Raw genomic sequence first — 19,705 nt, 5'->3', positions numbered from 1 at the left:
GCCGCCGCCGCGGTAGAGCTTCTCGACCGACTTGATCGAGTAGTTCTCGGTGCCGAGGAGGAGCCCGCCCCGCACCACCGCGTACAGGTCCACCAGCGCGCCGCCGCGCAGCAGCTCGTCAACCTCCGCCTCCCGCGTCGCGTGCCGCATCGCGAGCCGCCGCAGCGCCGACACCTCGTACGCGCCATAGTGGTAAATGTGCATGCGCGGCTCGGACCGCTTGAGCGAGACCGCCCAATCGACGAAGCCCTCGAGAGCCGCCTTCTCCTGCGCGTAGCTGTGCGCCCACCACGCCACAAACTCGTCGTCGTTCTCGAAGAGCGCCGCGCCGACGCCGCCGCCGCCGCCCGCCGCGGCGCTCGCCGCGACGTGTCCGCCCCGCGTCGCCGCGCCCCACAAGTACTCGCGCCCGCGCGCCGCCTCGTCCGCGGCGCCGTTCGCCGCGAAGTCGGCGAGCCTCTCCGGCGGCGCGGCCGCCCCCTCGGGCGCATGCCCCTCCGCGAGCGGGAAGCCCTCGAGGTCGAAGAAGAGGTCGGACGGCGACGGTGGCGGCAGCAGGGCGAGGCCGGCGGCGCGGCTCCACGGGAGAAGGCGGTAGGGCGGCGGCTCGTCGGGGGCGCCGCGCGCCTGCAGCTGCAGGGAGGCCTGCTCGCGCAGCCGCGAGAGCGCCGCCCGCTCGACCCCGCCGACAGCCTGGCCGGGCGGCAGCTCCGCCAGCGCTGCCGCGCTCCGGACTCCGGCGGCGGAGAGCAGCGCCGCCTGCCGCTGCGAGAGGCGCGCCACGAGGCGGAGGTCGTCCCGCGCGAGCAGCTCCGCGTCGGCGAGCCCGCGCCACTGCCCGGCGGGCGCAGAGCGCGTCGGCGCGGCCGGCGGCTCTGCGGCGGCGTCGAAGCCGGCGTGAAAGGCGAGGAAGCGCCGCCGCAGGCTGGCAAAGTGCGCGCGGTGCTCTGCGAGCCGGAAGCTGGCGACACGGGCGGCGGAGCCGCCGAGTACGAGGGAGACCGTCTCCGGGCGCGCGCCCTGCATCTCGGCGAGCATCTCGGCGTAGCAGCACAGCTGGATCAGCTGCTGCGGCCGCACGTGCCGCGTCAGCTTTGCGTCCCACACCGTGTAGAGAGCCGGGTCGCCTCGCGAGGCCTCGTCGCGGCCGAGGAGGTCGGAGCGCACCAGAAAGTCAGCCACGCCCGCAAAGGAGCCCGCCGCCAGGGGCGCCTGGTAGATGACGTCCGGCCGCTCCCGCATCGCCTCGGCCGTCACGAGAGCCCTCTGAGCCAGCGCGTCGCCGCGCGCCTCCGCAGAGAGGTCGGCGACGCCGAGGCCGAGGCCGAGGAAAAGCTTCCGCATCGCCTCCTGCTCGCCAGCCATGCCCTTCTTCCCGAGCATGGAGAGGAACGGATCTGGCGGGTCGCGGCGAGCGGCGAGCGGGTGCGCTGGATGCTCCGCCGCGAGCCGGTCCATCCAGCTGGCAAAAGGCGACTCGTAGTACTGGACGAGGTCCGATGGCGTCCACAGGCGCGACGAGTGCGCGAGCGTGGAGCGAGCGATTGGCGCCACTAGCCTCATGTACCGCGACCGCCGGTTTTGATAAAAAAACCGGAATTAGAGAGCGGAGCAGACAGTGACGATGGCCCCCGTGCCGCCGGGTGCAACCTGTCCTATACGAGAGAGGAATCCCTGGGACCCTGTCGTGTGGGTGAACCCTGCCCAGCCCCCCTCCGTGTCGCGATGCGCTCCCCGCTCCCGTTCCCCTGTGTCCCTGATCGTCCTTCCAAGATCCTGCTCGTGCAGGTGGGGACCCTGTCCCTCTCCCACCCCTCGTTTGGCGTGCCCGTTTTATTTATTTATTTATTTATAGTGACGATGGCGCTGGCCTCATCACGCAAACGCCACTGCCGCCTCTCGGCCGTGCCGAGCGCCCACTCGCCGCCGCAGTGCCTAACCAAAACCTAAATCTCAGTGCCTCGGGGCGGCGGCTGCGCTTGCCGGACGATGACGTTCCGGGCTCCTCGGGCGCCGCAGCAAGCAGCAGCCTCAGCCGACGTGCGCACTCCTCCTTCCGCGACGACCACAGCGCACACAGGCCTGGAAGGTCTTTGCACATACATGGCCGGTTCCGCGACGCGACCACGAGTGGAGATCTCTCTCTCTCTCTCCACGAGTGTCACACGAGTTCGAGCCAGGAGGTCCATGTCACGGCACCGTCCTCCATTTGCTTCTTTCTTTTTTGTTTCCATGTTTCATCAGCTAAAAGAAATAAATAAAACAGACAAGCAAAGGGAATGTGTATGACTTGTGTATTTGTTTGCGCGAGAACTTCTTTGTTTAGCGCCAGTCCCGTGCCCAGTGCGAGGCAGCTGGCTTGCGTTCGATAATTCTTGTGATCCGTAGCTCTCCGTTGCATACTCGTACATGCATGTATGCAGACTCTCGCACGCAGGTGTGTACCAAGGGCAGCACGAAATCTGGCGGCGTGCCCTCTCTGCGACACTGCTTCGCTGCGAGGAGGCAAGCACGTAGATGTCTTGCTCGGTGACCCGGCAAATGCCGTCAAGCCCGCCAGCGACGGCGGGCCGCTCCAGGGCATCGGCTCCGGCGACCGGGGCTCCGGCTTGACGTATCGGCTTGGGAGAATGGCGCCCGGCATGCTGGCATCGCTGCAGGAGCTTGCTGCCAAGGCAGCAGCGAGTCCGAGGCAGGGGGTCTGGGTGGTGAAGGCGCAGGCGCCGCTGGACAATAGCTCCGACGCAGCGGGCGGGATAGGCCGCATGACGCCAGCCACGCTGCTGCTGCACGACGAGGCATTCGAGTTTGTGCACTTTGTGAAGGAGGTGTGTCTACAGTGCTGAAGAGCGACACGGCCTCCTCCTCACCCTCGCCTCGACGTTTGCACCGGTAGGAGGAGGCTGGGCACTCTGCGCTGCTGCGGGCGACGCTGCGGCAGCCGGCCCAGGTCGCCTACCTATATGCGGAGCATCTTCCCCCGGACAACGCCTCGCCAGAGCGCTACCTCCGTCTCTATGTGGAGTCGCACCCCGAGGCGGAGTGGTGAGATAAATAAAAACGGACACCTCTACTGTGCGATGGGTAAAAAGGAACAGGTCCCCGCCCGTGTGCGATCTTTGTGCATGGTTCTTTGTGGGTGTGGTCGGCGACTAGCCGGGGTCGTCCTCGCCAGCACTAGCCGTCTTCCACATCGGGTCCCTCGGGTTCCTGCTGCTCCTAATCTCTTCGTACGCATCCTTCTGCTGCGTCTGTGATCTCCGCAAAGTCCAAAGAGGCAAAGTCGTGCTCCCGCCTCCCTCCGTCGTCTCGCTAGTCTCTGCTTCATCATCACTGGCGTCTCTCCTCTTCCTTCTCCCCTTCTTGTATGCTTTGCACATCGCGTCGATTCCTTTTCGCGTGAGCACCACCCTGAAGCCCGCCCCAAGCGGGGGCTGAACCCCGCTCCCTAAGTCGAAGGTGCATCCTGAGGGAGGGTGTAGAGGATGTAGAGTGTAGAGCGCTGTATCTAGATAGAGCTGTAGAGATGTAGAGCGCTCTGGAGCGCTGTGGAGCTGTAGAGCTCTACATCCGCCGCGTGACGATGCGGGTGCGTTGTAGAGCGATGTAGAGGCGCTCTACAACTTGGAGCACTTGGAGTGCAGTCATTAACCTCACGCCCAGGACCGGGGAGCTGAGAAGCGCACCCAGTTGGCCGGACGCTCGGCATCGGGTTACGGGCAAGAGAGCCCTAGCCCCGGGGGTCCGCGTTCGCAGGGCCATAACACGGGTCTCCGAGGGTTGGCTCTGCGCTCCAGAGCAGGCAGGCCAGCGCCGACGCTGTCAGAACTAAGTCTAAGAACGCCGCTGTCAGAACGCCGCTGTCCGCTTTACGGCGTTTGGAGAAAGATACGCGGGCGATTGTGCTTTCTTCTTTGGTGTTAGTGCCAGTGCGCGCCAGTCCCGTGCCTAGTGCTGTGAGAGGGAGTTTCGTTGTACTTGGAGCACTTGGTGCAGTCGGCAACCTCACTCACATCCATCCCAGGGCCGGGGAGCTAAGACGACCTTAAGAAGCGCACCCAGCGGGCCGGATGCTCGGGGACGGGCTACGAGCAGGAAAGCCCTGACCCTTGGGAGGTGCGCGTTTGCAGGGAGGGGGGCATAAAGTAAACACGGGTCTCGGAGCATGCCCAGGCTTGCCTTCTTTCAAGCGGGGTGGTAGCTTGGCCGCCCCGCCACCGCCGCATGCTCGCGTGGCTACCACACCGCCGGCAGCGCGTGCGAAATGCGCTGGTGGTTGCAATGTCGACGACGTCGGCCGCCGCAGCAATGCCGCCAGCAACGCCTCGAGCCGCCTACGTCCACCTGCCCTTCTGCCGCCGCCGCTGCTTCTACTGCGACTTTCCCATTTCTGTCGTCGGGTCCAAGCCGGGTGCTGCGGATGCGGCGGCGGAGCGGTATTGCGCGCTCCTCCACCGGGAGATCGCCGCCAGCCCGAGCCGGCAGCCGGGTGCTCCGCCACTCGCGTCCCTGTATTTTGGTGGCGGCACGCCGTCGCTGACGCCGCCTCCGCTGCTGGCGGGGCTGGTCGACGGCTTGCGCGACGCCTATGGTCTCGCCGACGGGTGCGAGGTCACGCTCGAGATGGATCCGGGCACCTTCGATGTAGCGCGGCTGCGCGCCTTCCTCGAGGCAGGCGTCACGCGCGTGAGCCTCGGCGTGCAGTCGTTCGACGACAAGCTGCTAACGTCGGCAGGCCGATCCCACGACGCCGCCGAGGCGCGCGCCGCCGTCGAGATCCTCATGCAGGCGCAGTCCTCGGCCGGTAGCCCGCTTCGCTCTGTGAGCGTCGACCTGATCGGCGAGGCCGCGGCGAGAGGCGCAGCTCTCGTGCCTCGGCACGCCCCCTGAGGTGCGAGCCCGAGCCCACTAGGCGGCCTCCCGGGCGAGGACCTCGCCTCGTGGCGCCGATCGCTCAATGCGGCCGCCACGACGGGCGCGCAGCACATCTCTGTCTACGACCTTCAGGTCGCGCGGAGCACCGCCTCCGCCACCGCCTCCCTCTGTGCACCTACCCGCCGAGTCGCTCTTCCCCTCCGCCGGTCAGGTGGAGCCGCGCACTGCGTACGGCCGGTGGGCGGAGGCGGGCACGCTCAAGGCGCTGCCCGACGAGGCCCTCGCAGCGGAGATGTACCGCGAGGCGTCGGCTGTGCTGAGGGCGCGCGCTGCTGCGGCGGGGCGCGGGCAGAGGGTCCGAGACGTGTCCTAGCCAGGTCCGTGGCACGATAGGCGCACGGGCTGCAGCGGTACGAGGTCTCCTCCTTTGGGCGGGAGGGGCACCGCTCGCAACACAACTCCGCCTATTGGCGCAATGAGCCTTTCTTTGCTTTCGGCTTGGGCGCCACTTCGCACCTCGACGGCGTGCGGCTCGCGCGGCCGCGGCGAATGGACGCATACGAGGCCTTTGTGCGCCGCCTCGAGGGGGCGGAGGGGGCGGGCCGCCAGCATCGGGCTGCGGGTGGCCAGCGGTTGACTACGCGTGGCAGCGGCGGCGCGGCGGCCTCCGCCGCCGGCGATAGGGGCTTCGCGGCAGCGCAGGCGGAGCTGGGCGTGCGTGAGGAGGGCGTCGAAGCGATGACGACACTCATCATGCTGCAGCTCCGCACCACGCGGGGGCTGCTGCCGGCGGAGCTGACGCCGCGCTTCGGCGAGACGCTCGCCGCTGCGGCCGAGGGCGCGTGCCGCGACGCCGCAGCCGAGTTGCCCGCCGAGTGGTGGGTGATGGAGGCGGAGGAGGCGAGCGGCGGGGGCGACAGCGGTGCTGAGGCAGCACCGCGTTGCCGTCGCTTCGCGTTGCGAGACCCGGAGGGGCTGCTCTTCTCGAATGACGCGATTTCGACCGTCTTTGCCCGGCTCGACGAACGACTCGAGCGTGACGACGTTGGTGGGGGCGGCTTGGGTGGCTGCGAGGCGGGAAGTTAGTCGTTCCAGGGCGGTGGGGTGCCGACGCGCTAACCCTGCTGACCAAGCGCTGTGAAAGACAGGAAACACAAAAAAGTTGATGCCGGACCCCAATCCGATCGTCTCCTCGTATTTGTATGGGTGTTGTGAGCGTGTGCCTGCCGCATCACCGCGTCAGCCCGGGGAACCGCGGCGGTTCGGTTGCAACCGGGCGGGAGCTACAGCGCGCGGCGCGCGCCAGTCAGAACCACGACACAGTCGAGTGTCAGTACACAGAGCTCTATACCAGTCATGCTCATGAGCTCATGGTACTACCAACAGGCACAGACAGCAGTTCGCGCACTACATTTGTTCGCCCCGGGCTGCGCCCTTGCGCCCGCCAAAGTGCCGGGCAGGGGGCAGCTGTGGAGGTCCGTCGAGGCGGATGATCTCGGATGGCGTGATCATGGGTTCTCGCAGCCTGCCAGCTCTGGCCGTCCCGTTTTGATCTCTCGGTCAGTGGGCGCCAGCCCGCCGCCTCTGAGGGGGTCGGGCCCCCTAGACTGAAAACAAAAACAAGCTCGAAAACAGCCAAAATCAGCCTGCGAGAGAGGCACTGCCGCTGACCTCATGTGGGGACGTGTGCCGACACCAATACTGATCTAAAACCTGGAAACCCTTGTTCAAAGCCGACCCTAAGCGCCATCCTTCCTGCTCTCACCTGATGCTTGCTTCCCCGCGCCGCCTCCTTGCCTCCTTGTGCGCAAGCGGAGCGGTAGCGCCTGAGCTCCCGGGCGGCTGCGCCGGCCGCGCGGGCCGTGGGCGCTGGCCCCCTTGGGCGTATTTTCTACTCCCAATGGGCTTGGGGGCCGGGCTAGCCCGGGTCCCCTCTTGTTTTCTGTTTTCTGTTTTTCAACACGCCCGCCCGCCCACCGACCCCGAGGCTGCTCGGCCCCCCACTGACCGAGAGATCAAATCGGGACGGCCTCTCTCCGACAACTCTCAGTTCTCAAGACTCTCTCAGTGTATATGTCTCTGCATATTGTGTTGTGCCCTCGCCCGTCTTCGCCGTCAACACGGCTCAAAGGCCGGCCTCATGGTTGGTCGCCGAGCAAGAAGGCCCGCTCCTTGGCGCGCGAGGACGCTTTGCCTCGCCCCCGCGGCCTCTCCCTTCTGCACCAGACATCACACCTTTGGCTCTTCCCCTGAATCGTTCGACGCTTCCCGCGTTCCCCGCGGCGCTCGGGCTGCGGCCGACGGTTGCGCCAGTGTCGTGCGAATCACGTGGAGGAGGAGTAGGTACTCGCAGCCTGAAAGGGGCCACGCGCCGAGGGTGGGTGCCTTCATTGACGGCCACCGTGGCTGGGCGAGCAACCACCGAACACGAAGCGGCCGGCGATGGCGCCTCGGTCTCCATCCTCGAGGCAGCGGCCCCGGAGGGGCTGCGCATCTCCAGCTCCTTGGTGAGCTGAGCGTGCACCGGGGCCTCGTCATCGATGTCCTATAATCACGCACACACGCTCTCACAGAACATGTCTTGCACTTTGGAGACGGCCATGCTCTTCGTTTGGAACAAGCCATCGGGTCGTCGCTGTTGGCGTCGGCGTCGTGCTCGGCCTGCTTGACTGCCAGGAGCTCTTCGCGGAGGCGATGCATCGCGTACTCAGTCTCTGGGTCCCACGCCTGTGCATCGACCGGTGCAAGTCTGTGCTGTGAAAATTGCGAACCCACACCTCCCTGGAGCGTGCCTCGAGCAGCGCCTCGTTGGTCATCTGCGCAAACTGCGTCTGGAACCGGTGCAGCTGCTGCTTCATCTTGTTGAGCGTCGGCACCTGCTCGCGCGACTGCTTGCTCAGCTTCAGCGTCGCAGGCGATATCTGGAGCCGCTGAGCCCCGTCGCTGATGCCCGCGCCATCGGCGGACTCGGGCGAGAGACCGATGCGTGCTTGGACGGGGGAAGTCGCCGCAGCGCCGGTGCCGATGCGCTCCCGCTCGCCACCCGGTACTGCCTCGGGTGGTGCGGCATGGAGCGGGCCTGCCCGCGGGGAGGGAAGGCACGCGGCGGGGAGGCCTGCCCGATGCGCCGCCGCCGGCCGCTGCGACTGGAGTGAGGCGGCCGCAAGGGCGTGGCTGCCGGGACGAATCGGGAGTCCCTCGCTTCGAGATGCCAGGCCGCTTGGAGCGCGCGCTAGCCCACCGTGCACAAGCGGGGAAGAGCCGGCCCTGCGTGCGGGCGCCGCCAGAAGGCGCGACGATGCGAGCTGCGGGCTGAGCGCAGGAGTGGGCGCTGGCCCAAAGGCGCCCGATCCAATCAGGCTCGTCAGCTGCCCGCCCAGCGGACGCCGCGTCAGCGCCGCGCCCCCTCCGAGCGAGACGGGCTGCGGCGTCAGGCGCGGCGCGGGCGGCGGCATGGCCCCTGGCGCCGAGGCCAAGACGCGGTCCGGCGGCGCTGCCGGGCGCGGAGGCAGAGGAGCGGAGGAGGTTGCCCGCTGCTGCTCTTGGCGTGCGGGCGGCGTGATTGGCACGGCGTCGACCGCGCGTGGAGCGACATCCCCAACGGAGGTGGCCGCACTCGGGGCGAGGTCGCGCGCACGAGGAGGGCTTGGAGTCGTCACTTGCTCGGTATTGGGAGCAGGCGGCTCGCTTGGCACCTGCGAGACGGCGCTCGCAGCCGGCGCAGCCGATGCAGGCGGGCCGCTCTCGAGCAGGCCAGGCGACGCGGCCTCGACCTCACTCGAGCCAGATGGGAGGGTCTGTGCTGCCGCGTGCTGCGCTCCCAGCTCGGCGGCCGCCTGGCGGCTCTTTGCGCCGAACAGGTCCTCATCCTCGCTGTCGGCCCCGCCGCCCCCGAGGAGCAGGTTGGTGGAAAAGTCGAGCTGGCGCGCGGTCCCTGCGCCGCCGCTGCCGCAGGGCCCGGGAGCCAGCGCGGACGGCTGGCCGGAGAGGGAGAGCCCGACACTCGCCATTGAGAGCAAAGAAGCGCCGAGTGCAAGGAGAAAAAATCGGACAACGCTCCCGGCGGCGCAAGTGCTCCAAGTACCGAAACTTGTGAGATCCAGGGCGGCACCACAGCTTCTCCAAGGCGGCGCAAACAGCGAGGAAATAACTACGGGCCGCCCTTACCTCGGAGAGGAAACGACAAACGTGTACCCCAGAACGCACTTGCGACTTGGACTTGCTCGTGGCGTCCGTCGACCACCCACTACACTTGACGCCCCGTCCCGGCCACCTCCCCTGTCCGCCACGCGGCGAGGAGCGAGGCTCTCGCCTCCCTAAAAGCTCCTCTTCGGCCGCCGCTCGCGCTCTCCCGCTCTCTCCACCGTCATCGCTGCCGGTTTCGACGGTCAAGCGACGAGGCGGATGGTCCAGTCAGCCGCCATCGGCACGCCCGGCTTGCGCACGACAGTGCGGCCCGTGGCCTCGGACCACGTCGCCTCCAGCTCGCGCGTCTCGCCGCCGGACTCGAGCAGCACCTTCCCGGGCGGCTTTGTGCCGAGCAGCTCCAGCCGCTCGAGCATGTTCGGCGGCGTGAATGCGTCCGACGCGTGCACCGCCGTCGAAGTGAGCACTCCGGCCGCGAGCTCGTAGCGGCGCTCCGCGTAGGCGCCGTCGAGGTACTCGAAGCCGTCGCCCGCGTCGAGGTAGAGCGTCCCGGCGGCGGCGCCGTCCGCGTCGGGCGCGACGACGAGCGTGTACGGGTCGAGCTTCATCAGCGACGAGGCGCGCCGCAGCCGCATCTGGCGCGGGAGGATGGAGCCGCCGCGCTGGAAGACGGGGACGGCGCCGAGCGGCGCCTCGACCGTCGGCGTGGCGGGCGCGGCGTGCTTGGTGCCGTCGCGCACCGCGTACCACGGCTGCGAGCCGGGCAGGTAGACGGGCGCCGAGGTTGCGCCCTGCTGCGTGACTGGCCGCACGAGCAGGTCCGAGCCGACGAGCCACTGGTCCGACATGTCCCACGTCTTTTCGTCGGCGGGGTAGTGCACCCAGAGCGGCCGCATCGTGGGCGTGCCCGTCTGCTCGGCGTGGCGGAAGACGGTGTACCAGTAGGCGAGCAGCTGGTACCGCTCCTTCGCCACCTCGCGCAGCGTCTGCGTCGTCTCGTCGCCAAAGGTCCACGGCTCGCGCCGCGCGGAGTCGTGGTGCGCGTGGCCGCGGAAGAAGGGGGTGTAGGCGCCCGCCTCGAACCAGCGCGTGAAGAGCTCCGCGTCCGGGTCGCCGTACCCGCCCCCCTTGCCGAGGAAGCCGCCCACGTCCGCGCCCGAGAAGGTGATGCCGCACAGACCGAGCGTGAGCAGCATCGGCACCGACGCGACGAGGTGGTCCCACTTGCACGCGTTGTCGCCGGTCCAGATGGCGCCCCAGCGCTGCGAGCCGGCGTAGAAGGAGCGCGAGAGCACGAAGGGCCGCTTGTCCCGCTTCTCGTTGCGCTGCAGCAGCCCCTCCGCCGTGGCGCGCTGCATGTACATGCCGTACAGGTTGTGCCACTCGCGGTGCTCGACGCCGGAGAGCGACTTTGCGTCCTTCTGCATCGACACCTCGGGCCCGTTGAAGACGGAGGGCTCGTTCATGTCGTTCCACGTGTACAGGCTCGGCGTCGACCCCTCGTACACGTCGTAGGCGAAGCGGCCCGCCCACCAGTCCCGCACCGCCGCCGAGGTGAAGTCGAGGTACGCAGAGTCGCCCGGCCAGCACCAGCCGTTGAACTCGGCGCCGTCCTTGTTTTGGATGAAGAGCTTCTTCTCGTGCGCCTCCTGGTACACCTTGTAGTTCGAGTCGCGCTTGATGTGCGGGTCGACGATGGTCACCATCTTGCGGCCGGTGGCGGCGAGCTCGGCCTGCATCTCCTTAGGCTTCGGGAACTTGAAGCTGTCCCACGTGAAGTAGCGCTTGCCGTCGGTGTGCTCGATGTCGAGCCAGAGCACGTCGTACGGCAGATCGAGCTCCTCGAACTGGCCGTGCACGTACCTACTCATGGTCACTCCTCCCGGATCACTCCCGTGAGTGAGTCGGCGCCGCTCGGTGCCGGCCGTGCACGCACCGGACGTCCGCCTCGTCGTTGTAGTTCCAGCGGCACTGGTGGTAGCCGAGCGAGAAGAGGGGCGGCAGCGGCGTGTACCCCGTCAGCGAAGCGTACTGCGCAAACAGCTCCTGCGGCGACGGCCCCGGCAGCAGAAACACGTCCACGACGCCGCTCTCCGACATCCAGTAGGCGGAGGTGGAGCCGCGCTCTCCGGCGGGCGCCCCCCCGCCGAGCCAGGAGCCGGAGGGGGGCGGCACGCGCGAGACGTCGACGTACGTCTCGGTCGGGTTGAACCAGAGCGCGCCTGCGGGAGGGCGCCGCGAAGGGTCAGAGGGGAGGGGGCAGCGGCTTCAAGCCAGTGTGAGAGCGGAAGCAGGTGTGAGCAGCAAGAGCGTGAGAGCGAGAGCGCGCCGGTGGTGCGGTTGGGCGCGTGGGCGAGGAGGAGGGGGACTCCGCCGTAGAGCGCCATCGGCGAGTCGAGCTCGTAGTCGTACACGTCCAGCGTCCACAGCCGGTACGGCTCGGCGTACTTGGCCCCGTCCCCGCTCGTCGAGGGCAGGTTGAAGGGCGCAGTGTGCTCCGCGAGGCCAAACAGGTGCTGCGTGCCTCCGAACCGCATGTCCATGCCGACCGAGGCGGGCCCGAAGGGCTTCGAGTCGCGGTGCGAGCCGAAGGACTCCTCCCACAGCCCCTCCTCCTCCTTGCCCGCCGCCTTGCCCTCCTCCGCCGCCGGCGCCGCCTCGGCCTCCGCCTCTGAGGCGCGCTGCTGCTTTGTGCCGTCAGAGTAGACGGCGAGGCCGTCCTCTCCGTAGTCGACGATGGTCTTGCCGCCGTGCACGTCCGCCTCGTCCGGGGGCGCCACCGCCGCCGCCGCCGCGCCCTCCCCCTTTGCGCGGTGGTGCTCAAAGTAGAACTTGCCCTCGGGGTTGAGCTCCACGACCGGTTCGCCAGCCACGTGCAGCGCGGCGCGGAAGGGGTGGAGCTGCAGCGAGACCACGCCGGGCCCGTCGGAGCCGTCCGAGCGGCGCAGCGCGTACACGCTCGCCTCGCCGGACGCGACGGACGGCCGCAGCGCCTCTGGAACCGCTGCCGCCGACGCCTCGAGCGCGACCAGCTGCGCAGAGGGCGGGTCCATCAGGATGTCGTCGGGCTCCCACCGCGGCCCATGCAGCGGCTTGGTCTCGGTCAGGCGAAGCCGGAACGCCCCGCTCTCGAAGCCCGCCAGCTCCAGCGTCAGAGGGACGCCGTGCGGCCCGCCGTGGAGCTGCGCGCTCACCCGTCCTGTGCTGTCGACCGACGCGGACCCCGGCGGGATGAGAAACTGCCGCGCTGCCTCCGCCTTGCGATGGCGGCGGCAGAAGGAGGTCTTCTCGCAGGTCCGGAACTTGGCGTGGTCCACCGCCGAGGCAGCCGCGAACAGGCCAACGAACACGACTGCTCGCGCTCGCCCCATGGATGACTCAGCAGGTGAAAGAATTTTCTTTTTACTTAGACGCTCTCGCATCAAAGGGCCGACTACAGTGTGTACAGCGGGCAGGAGTGGAATTTTCTTCTCGTTTTCTTTCTTTCGAGAGATAGGAAGAGGCAGACGCCCAAGGGTGGGCGACGGCTAGCGCACCACACCCCTCTCCTTAAAATCTCTGTGTGGTGGCGGCGTGCCGTCCCCACGCGATTCTTCTTTCTTTTATTTAGGTGCCGCTCGCGAATGAAAGAGCATCCTATCTATGGGTCGTCCCAGAGTATCGACCTCTGGCTTGTCAGCCGCCCCACCGAGGGCACCATGAAGTACAGCGATCCGGCCACCTCGCTGGCCTCTCCGCAAGGCCTCCCGACCGCGTCGAACTCATCGACGCGGGCTCTCTCGGCTACGGGACCGGCCCCAGCTTCGGCTGAGGGCTGACAAGCTGCCGAGCCCCCAAATGCCAAATCACTGTGCGCGTCGTGATTTCTGGTTGGTTTTCAAAAATCTCTCTCTCTCGCTCGCGGCGCTCGTTGTCGTTCTGTGCGGCTCCATGGATGGCCCTGTGTGAGTCAGCAGCGGAAAAGAAAAAGAAGTCTGAAAGCACCTTCTATGCTAGATCTATGATGAAGCAAAGAAAGAAAGGAAACATACAACCCATGGGAGGGGTGGGAGGACGGCACGCCGCCACCACACAGGGATTTTAAGGAGAGGTGTGTGATGCGCTAGCCGTCGCCCACCCTAGGGAGTCTGCCTCTTCCTATCTCTCTTCGCAGTCTCTCGCCGCTTCTCGCTGCAACCTTCATGCCACCTCGCGGTCGTCCCACTCTCGTCGTTCTCTCCCTTGTCACTTCCTCCTCTGTCGCGTCGTTCTCTTCTGCCTCGTCCTGCGGCGCCGCCGCCTGCCGGTCCCTTGTTCTCGCGGCTTCTTTCGCCTTTCGGCGCAACTCCGCCCTCCTCGCGGGGTATCCTGGCCCCTCGAGTCTATCGAGCTCTCCTCGCGCAAGGACGAGTCTTCTGTGATGCCCACTGCGATCATTTGCCACCCAGTCATGTCGTTGCTCAGGTCCACTCTCTCTTCGAACACTTGTGCCTCTACGGATGATGCCGGCATAAACAAATAAATAAATAAAACGGACACACCAAACAAGGGGTGGGAGAAGGACAGGGTCCCCACCTGCACGAGCAGGATCTTGTAAGGACGATCAGGGACACAGGGGAACGGGAGCGGGGAGCGCATCGCGACACGGAGGGGGGCTGGGCAGGGTTCACCCACACGACAGGGTCCCAGGGATTCCTCTCTCGTATAGGACAGGTTGCACCCGGCGGCACGGGGGCAGGCGCGGGCCTCCTACCGGTTGCGCTCTCCTAGTTCTCCTGCTCCTGACAAGGGACAGCGACAGGCTCGCAGCACGGTGGACTCCCTATTCCACTGGCGATCTCTCTCGACTAGCGACCTTCCTCCGGCTTCTCACCAGCAGTCTCTCACTACCACGGGCACACTGACAGAGGCGGCCAAAAGGCTCACGTGGGTGGCAGGGCGGTGATAGGAGTCTCCCACTCTGTGGGCTTCGCTAGAGGTGCGGCCCCTGCGCGTGTCCTCGCCCTTGTGGTCTTGAAGGGGAAGGGGAAGGGCTGTGTGTCTGTGTGTGTGTGTGTGTGTGTGTGTGTGTGTGTGTGTGTGTGTGTGTGTGTGTGTGTGTGTGTGTGTGTGTGTGTGTGTGTGTGTGTGTGTGTGTGTGTGTGTGTGTGTGTGTGTGTGTGTGTGCCGGCAAACAAGGGAGACACGCTTTGCGGGTTTCTTTGGTCGGTACCCCCTCTAAACGCGTAACGCCCTCCACCACCGGCACCGCGGCGGCGAGCCCCTTCGGGCAATGCCCTCCACCGGGCGCTTTTGCAGCGCAGCCGCCCACCGCCGTTCGCTCGCGCACTTCTCGAGAGATTTCATCGGGCTCAGAATGGACATCGATGACGTTGTGCACGCGACCGACACGCTCCTGCTCTCCAACACGCTCCTCCTCGGCTTTGCTGTCGGCACACTCACCGGCGGGTCTCTCGGCAAGAACGACTTTGTCGACGCAGACGCCTTCTACCTGGGCCTCGAGCCGGGGCACGACATGCATGGCTTCCGTTCTCACGGCATCTACGCCTCCGGCCAGCTCTCGGTCGCATTGCTCACCATCTCCTGGGTCCTCTCGACCACCGTCGCCTTCTCGCTGAGCCTTTCGCCGTGCCGGAGGGACGAGCAGTTTCTTGCGCGGTGGCGGGTGGTCTTCACGCCGCTGATACTCATGAGCATGCTCACGCTGGTCGCTGGCGTCCTCCTCTTCTTCTGGATGCGCGCCCGCACACTCGCACGCACACCCACACACGCGAGCAAGCTCTCCCGTACGTATCGTGCATGCACGGTTGACCGTAGGTACGCCTGCTATGCCGAAATTGCATTCCCGCACTACTGCTCCAACGACCTCTACGTTCCAAGGGAATTGGATCTGGTGTACGACGCGGAGAGCGGAGAGTTGCTTGAGGTGACCGCCGACGAAATGGACAGCTGCTTAGAGAGCGGGATGCTGATCGTGAGCTTCAAAAACGTGGTCGTGTACTGCGTCTTTATCGTCGTGTTCGGCCTCCTCGTCTACATGATGTTCGGCCAGTACTCCCTCACCCTCCTCCACCACGGCGAGGGGAGCACCCGCCTAGCTCCAGCGGACGAGGAGGCGCATGCGCTCGCCAAGGCGCTCCGCAGCATCGACCCCGCCCTCGAGGCGTACGAGGGCGCGCTCCTCGACGCCAAGGTCACCGCGGCGGTGCTGCCACTCTTGGCGCGGGAGGACTGCGAGCGGGTGGGGATCCCGCTCGGCCACACGCTATTGCTGCTCAACGGGCTGGCGCCGCGGCCGAATGCGAGGCGAGCCCCGCGCCCTGGCGCACGCCATCCGCTGACTGCGGTAGAGCCGGCCGAGGACTCGCGGCATCGCGCCTCCCCGATGCTCGATGAGGCGCTCGCCGATCACCGATTCCACACGCTCCGAGCCGGGGCAGACGCGCGGCAGGCCGCGATACCGGCGCTCCTTGCTGCCGGGCAAGGGTCCTGCTAAGCCCATGGGCATAATTGCGCAGCGGCATCATTACACACAAAGAAATTCGCGCGGGCCGGGAGCTAATGCACAGGCAGAGACTCGGGGGGGGAGGGGGGAGCGCTGTGGGCCGGACCACTGTGCGCTCGCCGTGCTCGCAGCTCGCTAGTCGCTTTCCACCTTCTGCTGCGCGTACTGCGACAGTGCGTGGTTGTAAACACACACAACACTCAGGAAATCTCGCGCATCGGGTGGGCCACCAGCTCGCGCGCGAGAGAACCCCCCTGCCCGCGCCGCCCACATCTGTGCATGTCGCGGTCTCCCCCCGTCTCCGAGAGCAGTCCGAGAGATAATATCTCTCGTCATGCTCCAAGTGCTCATGGGCACATGAACTCTCCTTCACCCTGACGACCCCGGCTAGTCGCCGACCACACCCACAGAGAACCCTGCACAAAGATCGCACACGGGCGGGGACCTGTTCCTTTTTACCCATCGCACAGTGTAGAGGTGTCCGTTTTTATTTATTTCCTTCACGCTGCAGGTTGTGAGGGGTGTGTACTCTCGAGTCCGCTCTCCCCCTCTCACACAGCTCACAGGCCTCAGCATGAGCGATGAGGCTTTGGAGTTTTGGTTAGGCCAAGGCAGCGGCGTGCGACGCCAAAAACTGCGACTTTATGACGTGGGCGGCGAGCACGCGCGGCGGCATCGGGCACGAAGCGGCGACGTGGTTCAACACCAACTTCGACATCAAGGCCGCTAAGGCGTCCTCCGACAGCGAACGATGGCGGGTCAGTAGCGAGCGCAAGCGCTTCCTGCAAGTGCACTCGGCCATCGTCGCGAGGCGCAACGCCGCCATCTTTGACTACAACGCGTGGCCGAAGATGGGAGGTGAGATGCCGCGGGCGCCTCGAGAGCAGTACGAGTAGGGACGGGCGAGGGGGGAGGGGCGCTGACCACGGGCGACTACGAGTCGAAGGTTCGAGGACGACTACTCGCCGCCTGGGTCGTTTGGGGCGCGCGGCTCCGTCGAGGACCGGGCGCGCCCCTTACCCGGCGCGGCGTAGGTCCCACTCTGACGAAAAGAGGGGAGGCACGGTCGACAGCCCGATCCATCAACTACTCTCATCTTCTGGGGCTTGGCCCCGTGCAACAGCGGTCCGGCAGGCTGCCCCCAAGGCCCCCCGGGCCGCTGCGGGTTTGGGAGTTATGCTTAGGCACAGCTTCGGCGATGGCAGCCCCTCTCTGGGGTGTTGCATAGGCGGGGAGTCTCCCCCGCTGGTCTCCTCCTTCCCATTTTTTCTTTTCTTTTGAGAGCAGGACGCCGGGTTTGTCTTGTATGTGCATGTCGGGCCTGGGTGTGTGTGAGGGGCAGAGGGGCGGGAGCGTGCGGGGCAGAGGCCCAACGTCGGGCGGCTTGTCGGGGTCCAGAGCATTCGAGGGGGGAACGAGGAGGGGGGAATGGGCGGTCGGCGTCGGGGTAGCAGCACCAGGGCGTACGGGGTAGCCGTCACTTTCCTGCCTCACAAGGGCGGGGCTGTCCCGGAAAGTGAGAGACGCCGGGCAGCGTGGCGCATTACTGAACCCTCCCATACGTGTTTGGGGTTCCTCCTTTGCTGTCCCATCCCCTCATCTCTTTCCCGCCTGGGCGGGGCGGTGGGCGGGCGCGCGGTGCGGTGTGGCGTGTGCGTGTGTGCGACTGCAACGAAGGACCGCTCGCAGAGGACCATTGGGTTTGTACTATTAACAACGAAGGCGCTCTCGAATCGAGAAATCAGTGCGGGTGTGGCCTGGTCCCCGGCGCTTCACCCGAGGGTTTTACCAAGCTGCCAACCCTATTCACGCACACTGCGCAAAAGACCACACCAACCAACCAACTGTTTCCGGGCCCGAGTGCGCGAAGTGCGGGACCAGCCAACCAGCCCCCCCCCCCCTCTGAGAGAGAGAGATTTTTATTAACCAACAAGTACAAGAAATCACGACTCTCACAGTGATTTGGGTTCGGCAGCTTGTTAGCCCTCAGCCGAAGCTGGGGCCGGTCCCGTAGCCGAGAGAGCCCGCGCCGATGAGTTCGACGCGGTCGGGGGGGCCTGCGGAGAGGCCAGCGAGTTGGCGATCGCTGTACTTCATGGCGCCCTCAAAGTGGGGCTGGCTGACTCGCCAGAGGTCGATACTCTGGACGACCCATAGGATGCCACGAATGCCTGAAGGAGAGGGAGGCGAGGCCAGAGGCAGGCTCAGCTGCTCTCGGGTGATCTCGCTTTGGTGGCTGAAGGACCTGATGGTCCTGTCACATTCGCGTTCCGAGTCGGGGGTAGAAGAATTCGAGTAGAAATCGAGTCAGCACTTCCTTGTAGTACAGCGGACCGCCAGGCTCGCCGGCAGCATCCGCAGGGAGGCAGCATATGAGGCACCAGTTTTCTGGAGAGCTCAGCAGCTGCGGCCGCGGTGGCAGAGTCGGCCGCGGTTCGAGCGAGCAGCTTTTGGCTGCGGGTTCGAATCGCGGAAGGCTCATGCCCTCGCGGAGCGACGCGGGTCGCGCGGCGCGCGCGTGTGCGAAATGCGACAACAGACGACAGAAGACAGACGCCTGAGCGCTGTACGCCTGAACTGTTGTCGCCGCAATCGCCACCGCCGCCATCTTGACGAGCAGCGCGAGCGCGCTCGTCGGCGGCCAGCCGTCGCGGGCCGGGCCGAGCCCGGCCTCAACCGGCCGCGCCGCCGCAGCAGGCCCGGAGGCCCACATGGCGGCCGACCAGCTGATAAGGAGTCTTCTCTTCTTATGAAAGCACGAAGAAATCTCTCGGAAGTGTCGCGCGGGCCGCGAGTGACCTAAGGCTGGGCGCCCACGATGCCCGTGCTTTGCGACCTCATCGGACCTGGCGCACCACTGGACGCAACGCCCCGTCGGGAGGGGCTGTCTGGTTATGTGTGTAATAGACAATATGTGTGCGGAGAGTGCGGGACCAACCAACCAACTTCTGGAGGCCTGGAGTGCGCAGAGTGGGGGACCACCCAACCAACCCAGGGCCCGGAGTGCGTGAATGCTGCCAATCGGTGCTGCAGGCTAGTCACGCGAACGCGCCGCCTCTAGCCGAATGGTGGTCCTCTCGCTCCACCTGGCCTGCTCGCTCGCCTGGCGTCCGGCCCTCAGCCGGCAGCTCAGCGCCAGCAGCCGCGCCGTCGGCGTGCGCACGCGCAAGCCGCTCGCGTGCGAGGCCAGCTTCGCTCGGCAGACGGACCCGCTGGCGCGCCGGCCCGCCTCTGCCGCCACCGCCGCCGCGACGCTGCCACCCAAGCCGGACGGCATCGTGGTCGCGTACAAGCCGACCAACTGGACGAGCTTCGACGTCGTCGCAAAGGCGCGGGGCTGCCTCGAGGCGGACCTGAAGAAGGCGGGCCACACGTTTCGCCGCCGTTCACGGCTCAAGGTTGGGCACGGCGGCACCCTCGACCCGCTGGCCGAGGGCCTGCTCGTGCTCGGCATCGGCGCCGGCTGCAAGGGCCTCGAAGGCTACCTCAAGGGCGGCAAGGCGTACCGCGCCACCGCCCGCCTCGGCACCGAGACCGACACGCAAGACTCGAGCGGCGCCATCACGCGGAGCGAGCCGGCGGAGCACGTGACGCTGGCTGCGCTGCGCGACGCCGCGGCCGGGCTCACCGGCTCCATCCTGCAGCGTCCGCCCATCTACTCTGCGCTCAAGCGCGGCGGCAAGCCGCTGCACGAGCTTGCGCGCGCGGGCAAGATCGAGGAGGGCGACGTCGAGCCGCGCCGGGTGACGGTGCACTCGCTGGAGGTGTCTCGCTTCGACGCCGAGAGCGGCTCCTTTGAGCTGCTCGTCGACTGCGCGGGAGGCACATACGTCCGCACGCTCATCGTCGACCTCGGCCGCGCAGTCGGCTCGGCGGCGCACATGACCGGGCTCGTCCGGACGCGCGTCGGCCCCTTCCGCTGCGAGGGCGACGCGGACGGCGAGCGGGCCGACCGCGCGACGCTGGTGCAGCCGCTGCGCGAGACTGACTTTGGCGACCCGGCGCGGTACCACGAGGCGATGGCCGAGAGCGCCGAGGTGCTGCGTGTGGTGGAGCGGCGAGGAGGAGCAGGGAGCGAGGAGCAGGGCTGGGAGTGATATCATACGTCGTGTTCGTTTCACATGATGCGCGAAGGCTTTTACTAAAACCCGAACAATGGCGAATTGCCGAGATCTCCATACAAGACGGGAGACTTGGAGC

General features: G+C 66.7%; 7 protein-coding genes across 7 annotated transcripts in view; 3 read left to right on the top strand and 4 right to left on the bottom strand.

Annotated features, from left to right (window-relative positions):
• EMIHUDRAFT_118228 (hypothetical protein) overlaps positions 1–1,563 on the bottom strand; it is a gene marked incomplete at both ends in the record, with an annotated part of 2,282 nt that extends 719 nt beyond the window's left edge. Inside the window, one exon of the mRNA XM_005771371.1 lies at positions 28–1,563. Within this exon, the coding sequence (XP_005771428.1) occupies positions 28–1,563 (1,536 nt within the window). The remainder of the gene's footprint in view (positions 1–27) is intronic.
• A 61-nt stretch (positions 1,564–1,624) lies between these two features.
• On the top strand, positions 1,625–3,049 carry EMIHUDRAFT_243400 (hypothetical protein; the record flags this gene model as incomplete). Its single annotated transcript, XM_005771370.1, has 4 exons — positions 1,625–1,643; positions 1,933–2,040; positions 2,506–2,828; positions 2,897–3,049. 4 exons carry the CDS (start codon positions 1,625–1,627, stop codon positions 3,047–3,049), a joined length of 603 nt encoding a protein of 200 aa, XP_005771427.1.
• A 1,259-nt stretch (positions 3,050–4,308) lies between these two features.
• EMIHUDRAFT_316234 (coproporphyrinogen III oxidase) lies at positions 4,309–5,961 on the top strand (the record flags this gene model as incomplete). The annotated part of the gene is made up of 5 exons (XM_005771369.1): positions 4,309–4,804; positions 4,913–5,007; positions 5,087–5,230; positions 5,269–5,445; positions 5,578–5,961. 5 exons carry the CDS (start codon positions 4,309–4,311, stop codon positions 5,959–5,961), a joined length of 1,296 nt encoding a protein of 431 aa, XP_005771426.1.
• Positions 5,962–7,166: 1,205 nt separating this feature from the next.
• On the bottom strand, positions 7,167–8,885 carry EMIHUDRAFT_458840 (hypothetical protein; the record flags this gene model as incomplete). Its single annotated transcript, XM_005771368.1, has 5 exons — positions 7,167–7,229; positions 7,298–7,420; positions 7,447–7,602; positions 7,647–7,954; positions 8,117–8,885. The coding sequence occupies 5 exons, from the start codon at positions 8,883–8,885 to the stop codon at positions 7,200–7,202; spliced, it is 1,386 nt and encodes a 461-aa protein (XP_005771425.1). The 3' UTR covers positions 7,167–7,199.
• A 116-nt stretch (positions 8,886–9,001) lies between these two features.
• Positions 9,002–11,633, bottom strand: EMIHUDRAFT_419333 (hypothetical protein). The gene is made up of 3 exons (XM_005771367.1): positions 11,234–11,633; positions 10,958–11,147; positions 9,002–10,884 (listed from the first exon to the last, which is right to left on the bottom strand). The coding sequence occupies exons 1-3, from the start codon at positions 11,562–11,564 to the stop codon at positions 9,264–9,266; spliced, it is 2,142 nt and encodes a 713-aa protein (XP_005771424.1). The 5' UTR covers positions 11,565–11,633; the 3' UTR covers positions 9,002–9,263.
• A 5,776-nt stretch (positions 11,634–17,409) lies between these two features.
• On the bottom strand, positions 17,410–18,241 carry EMIHUDRAFT_445043 (hypothetical protein). Its single transcript, XM_005771366.1, has one exon. The coding sequence runs from the start codon at positions 18,216–18,218 to the stop codon at positions 17,763–17,765; it is 456 nt and encodes a 151-aa protein (XP_005771423.1). The 5' UTR covers positions 18,219–18,241; the 3' UTR covers positions 17,410–17,762.
• Positions 18,242–18,777: 536 nt separating this feature from the next.
• EMIHUDRAFT_44604 (hypothetical protein) lies at positions 18,778–19,416 on the top strand (the record flags this gene model as incomplete). Its single annotated transcript, XM_005771365.1, has 1 exon — positions 18,778–19,416. A coding segment is annotated over one exon (639 nt), but the record flags the coding sequence as incomplete, so codon positions are not given.
• Between the last annotated feature and the right edge of the window lie 289 nt (positions 19,417–19,705).

The sequence above is a fragment of the Emiliania huxleyi genome (genome assembly GCF_000372725.1).
Source record: "Emiliania huxleyi CCMP1516 unplaced genomic scaffold EMIHUscaffold_387, whole genome shotgun sequence".
Taxonomy (NCBI): Eukaryota; Haptophyta; order Isochrysidales; family Noelaerhabdaceae; genus Emiliania; species Emiliania huxleyi.
Note: the sequence above shows the minus strand (reverse complement) of the source record. Positions and strands in the feature narration are given on the sequence as shown.

What these genes read in the sequence shown, in the direction of transcription:
- EMIHUDRAFT_419333 (XM_005771367.1), bottom strand. Translation starts at nt 11,564, where the DNA reads ATGGACATGCGGTTCGGAGGCACGCAGCACCTGTTTGGCCTCGCGGAG. An exon ending in CCTCCCGCAGGCGCGCTCTG is followed by an intron (nt 11,148 to 11,233) that starts GTTCAACCCGAC and finishes CGCCCGCCGGAG; the next exon opens with AGCGCGGCTCCACCTCCGCC. An exon ending in AACGACGAGGCGGACGTCCG is followed by an intron (nt 10,885 to 10,957) that starts GTGCGTGCACGG and finishes GACCATGAGTAG; the next exon opens with GTACGTGCACGGCCAGTTCG.
- EMIHUDRAFT_445043 (XM_005771366.1), bottom strand. Translation starts at nt 18,218, where the DNA reads ATGTGGGCCTCCGGGCCTGCTGCGGCGGCGCGGCCGGTTGAGGCCGGG.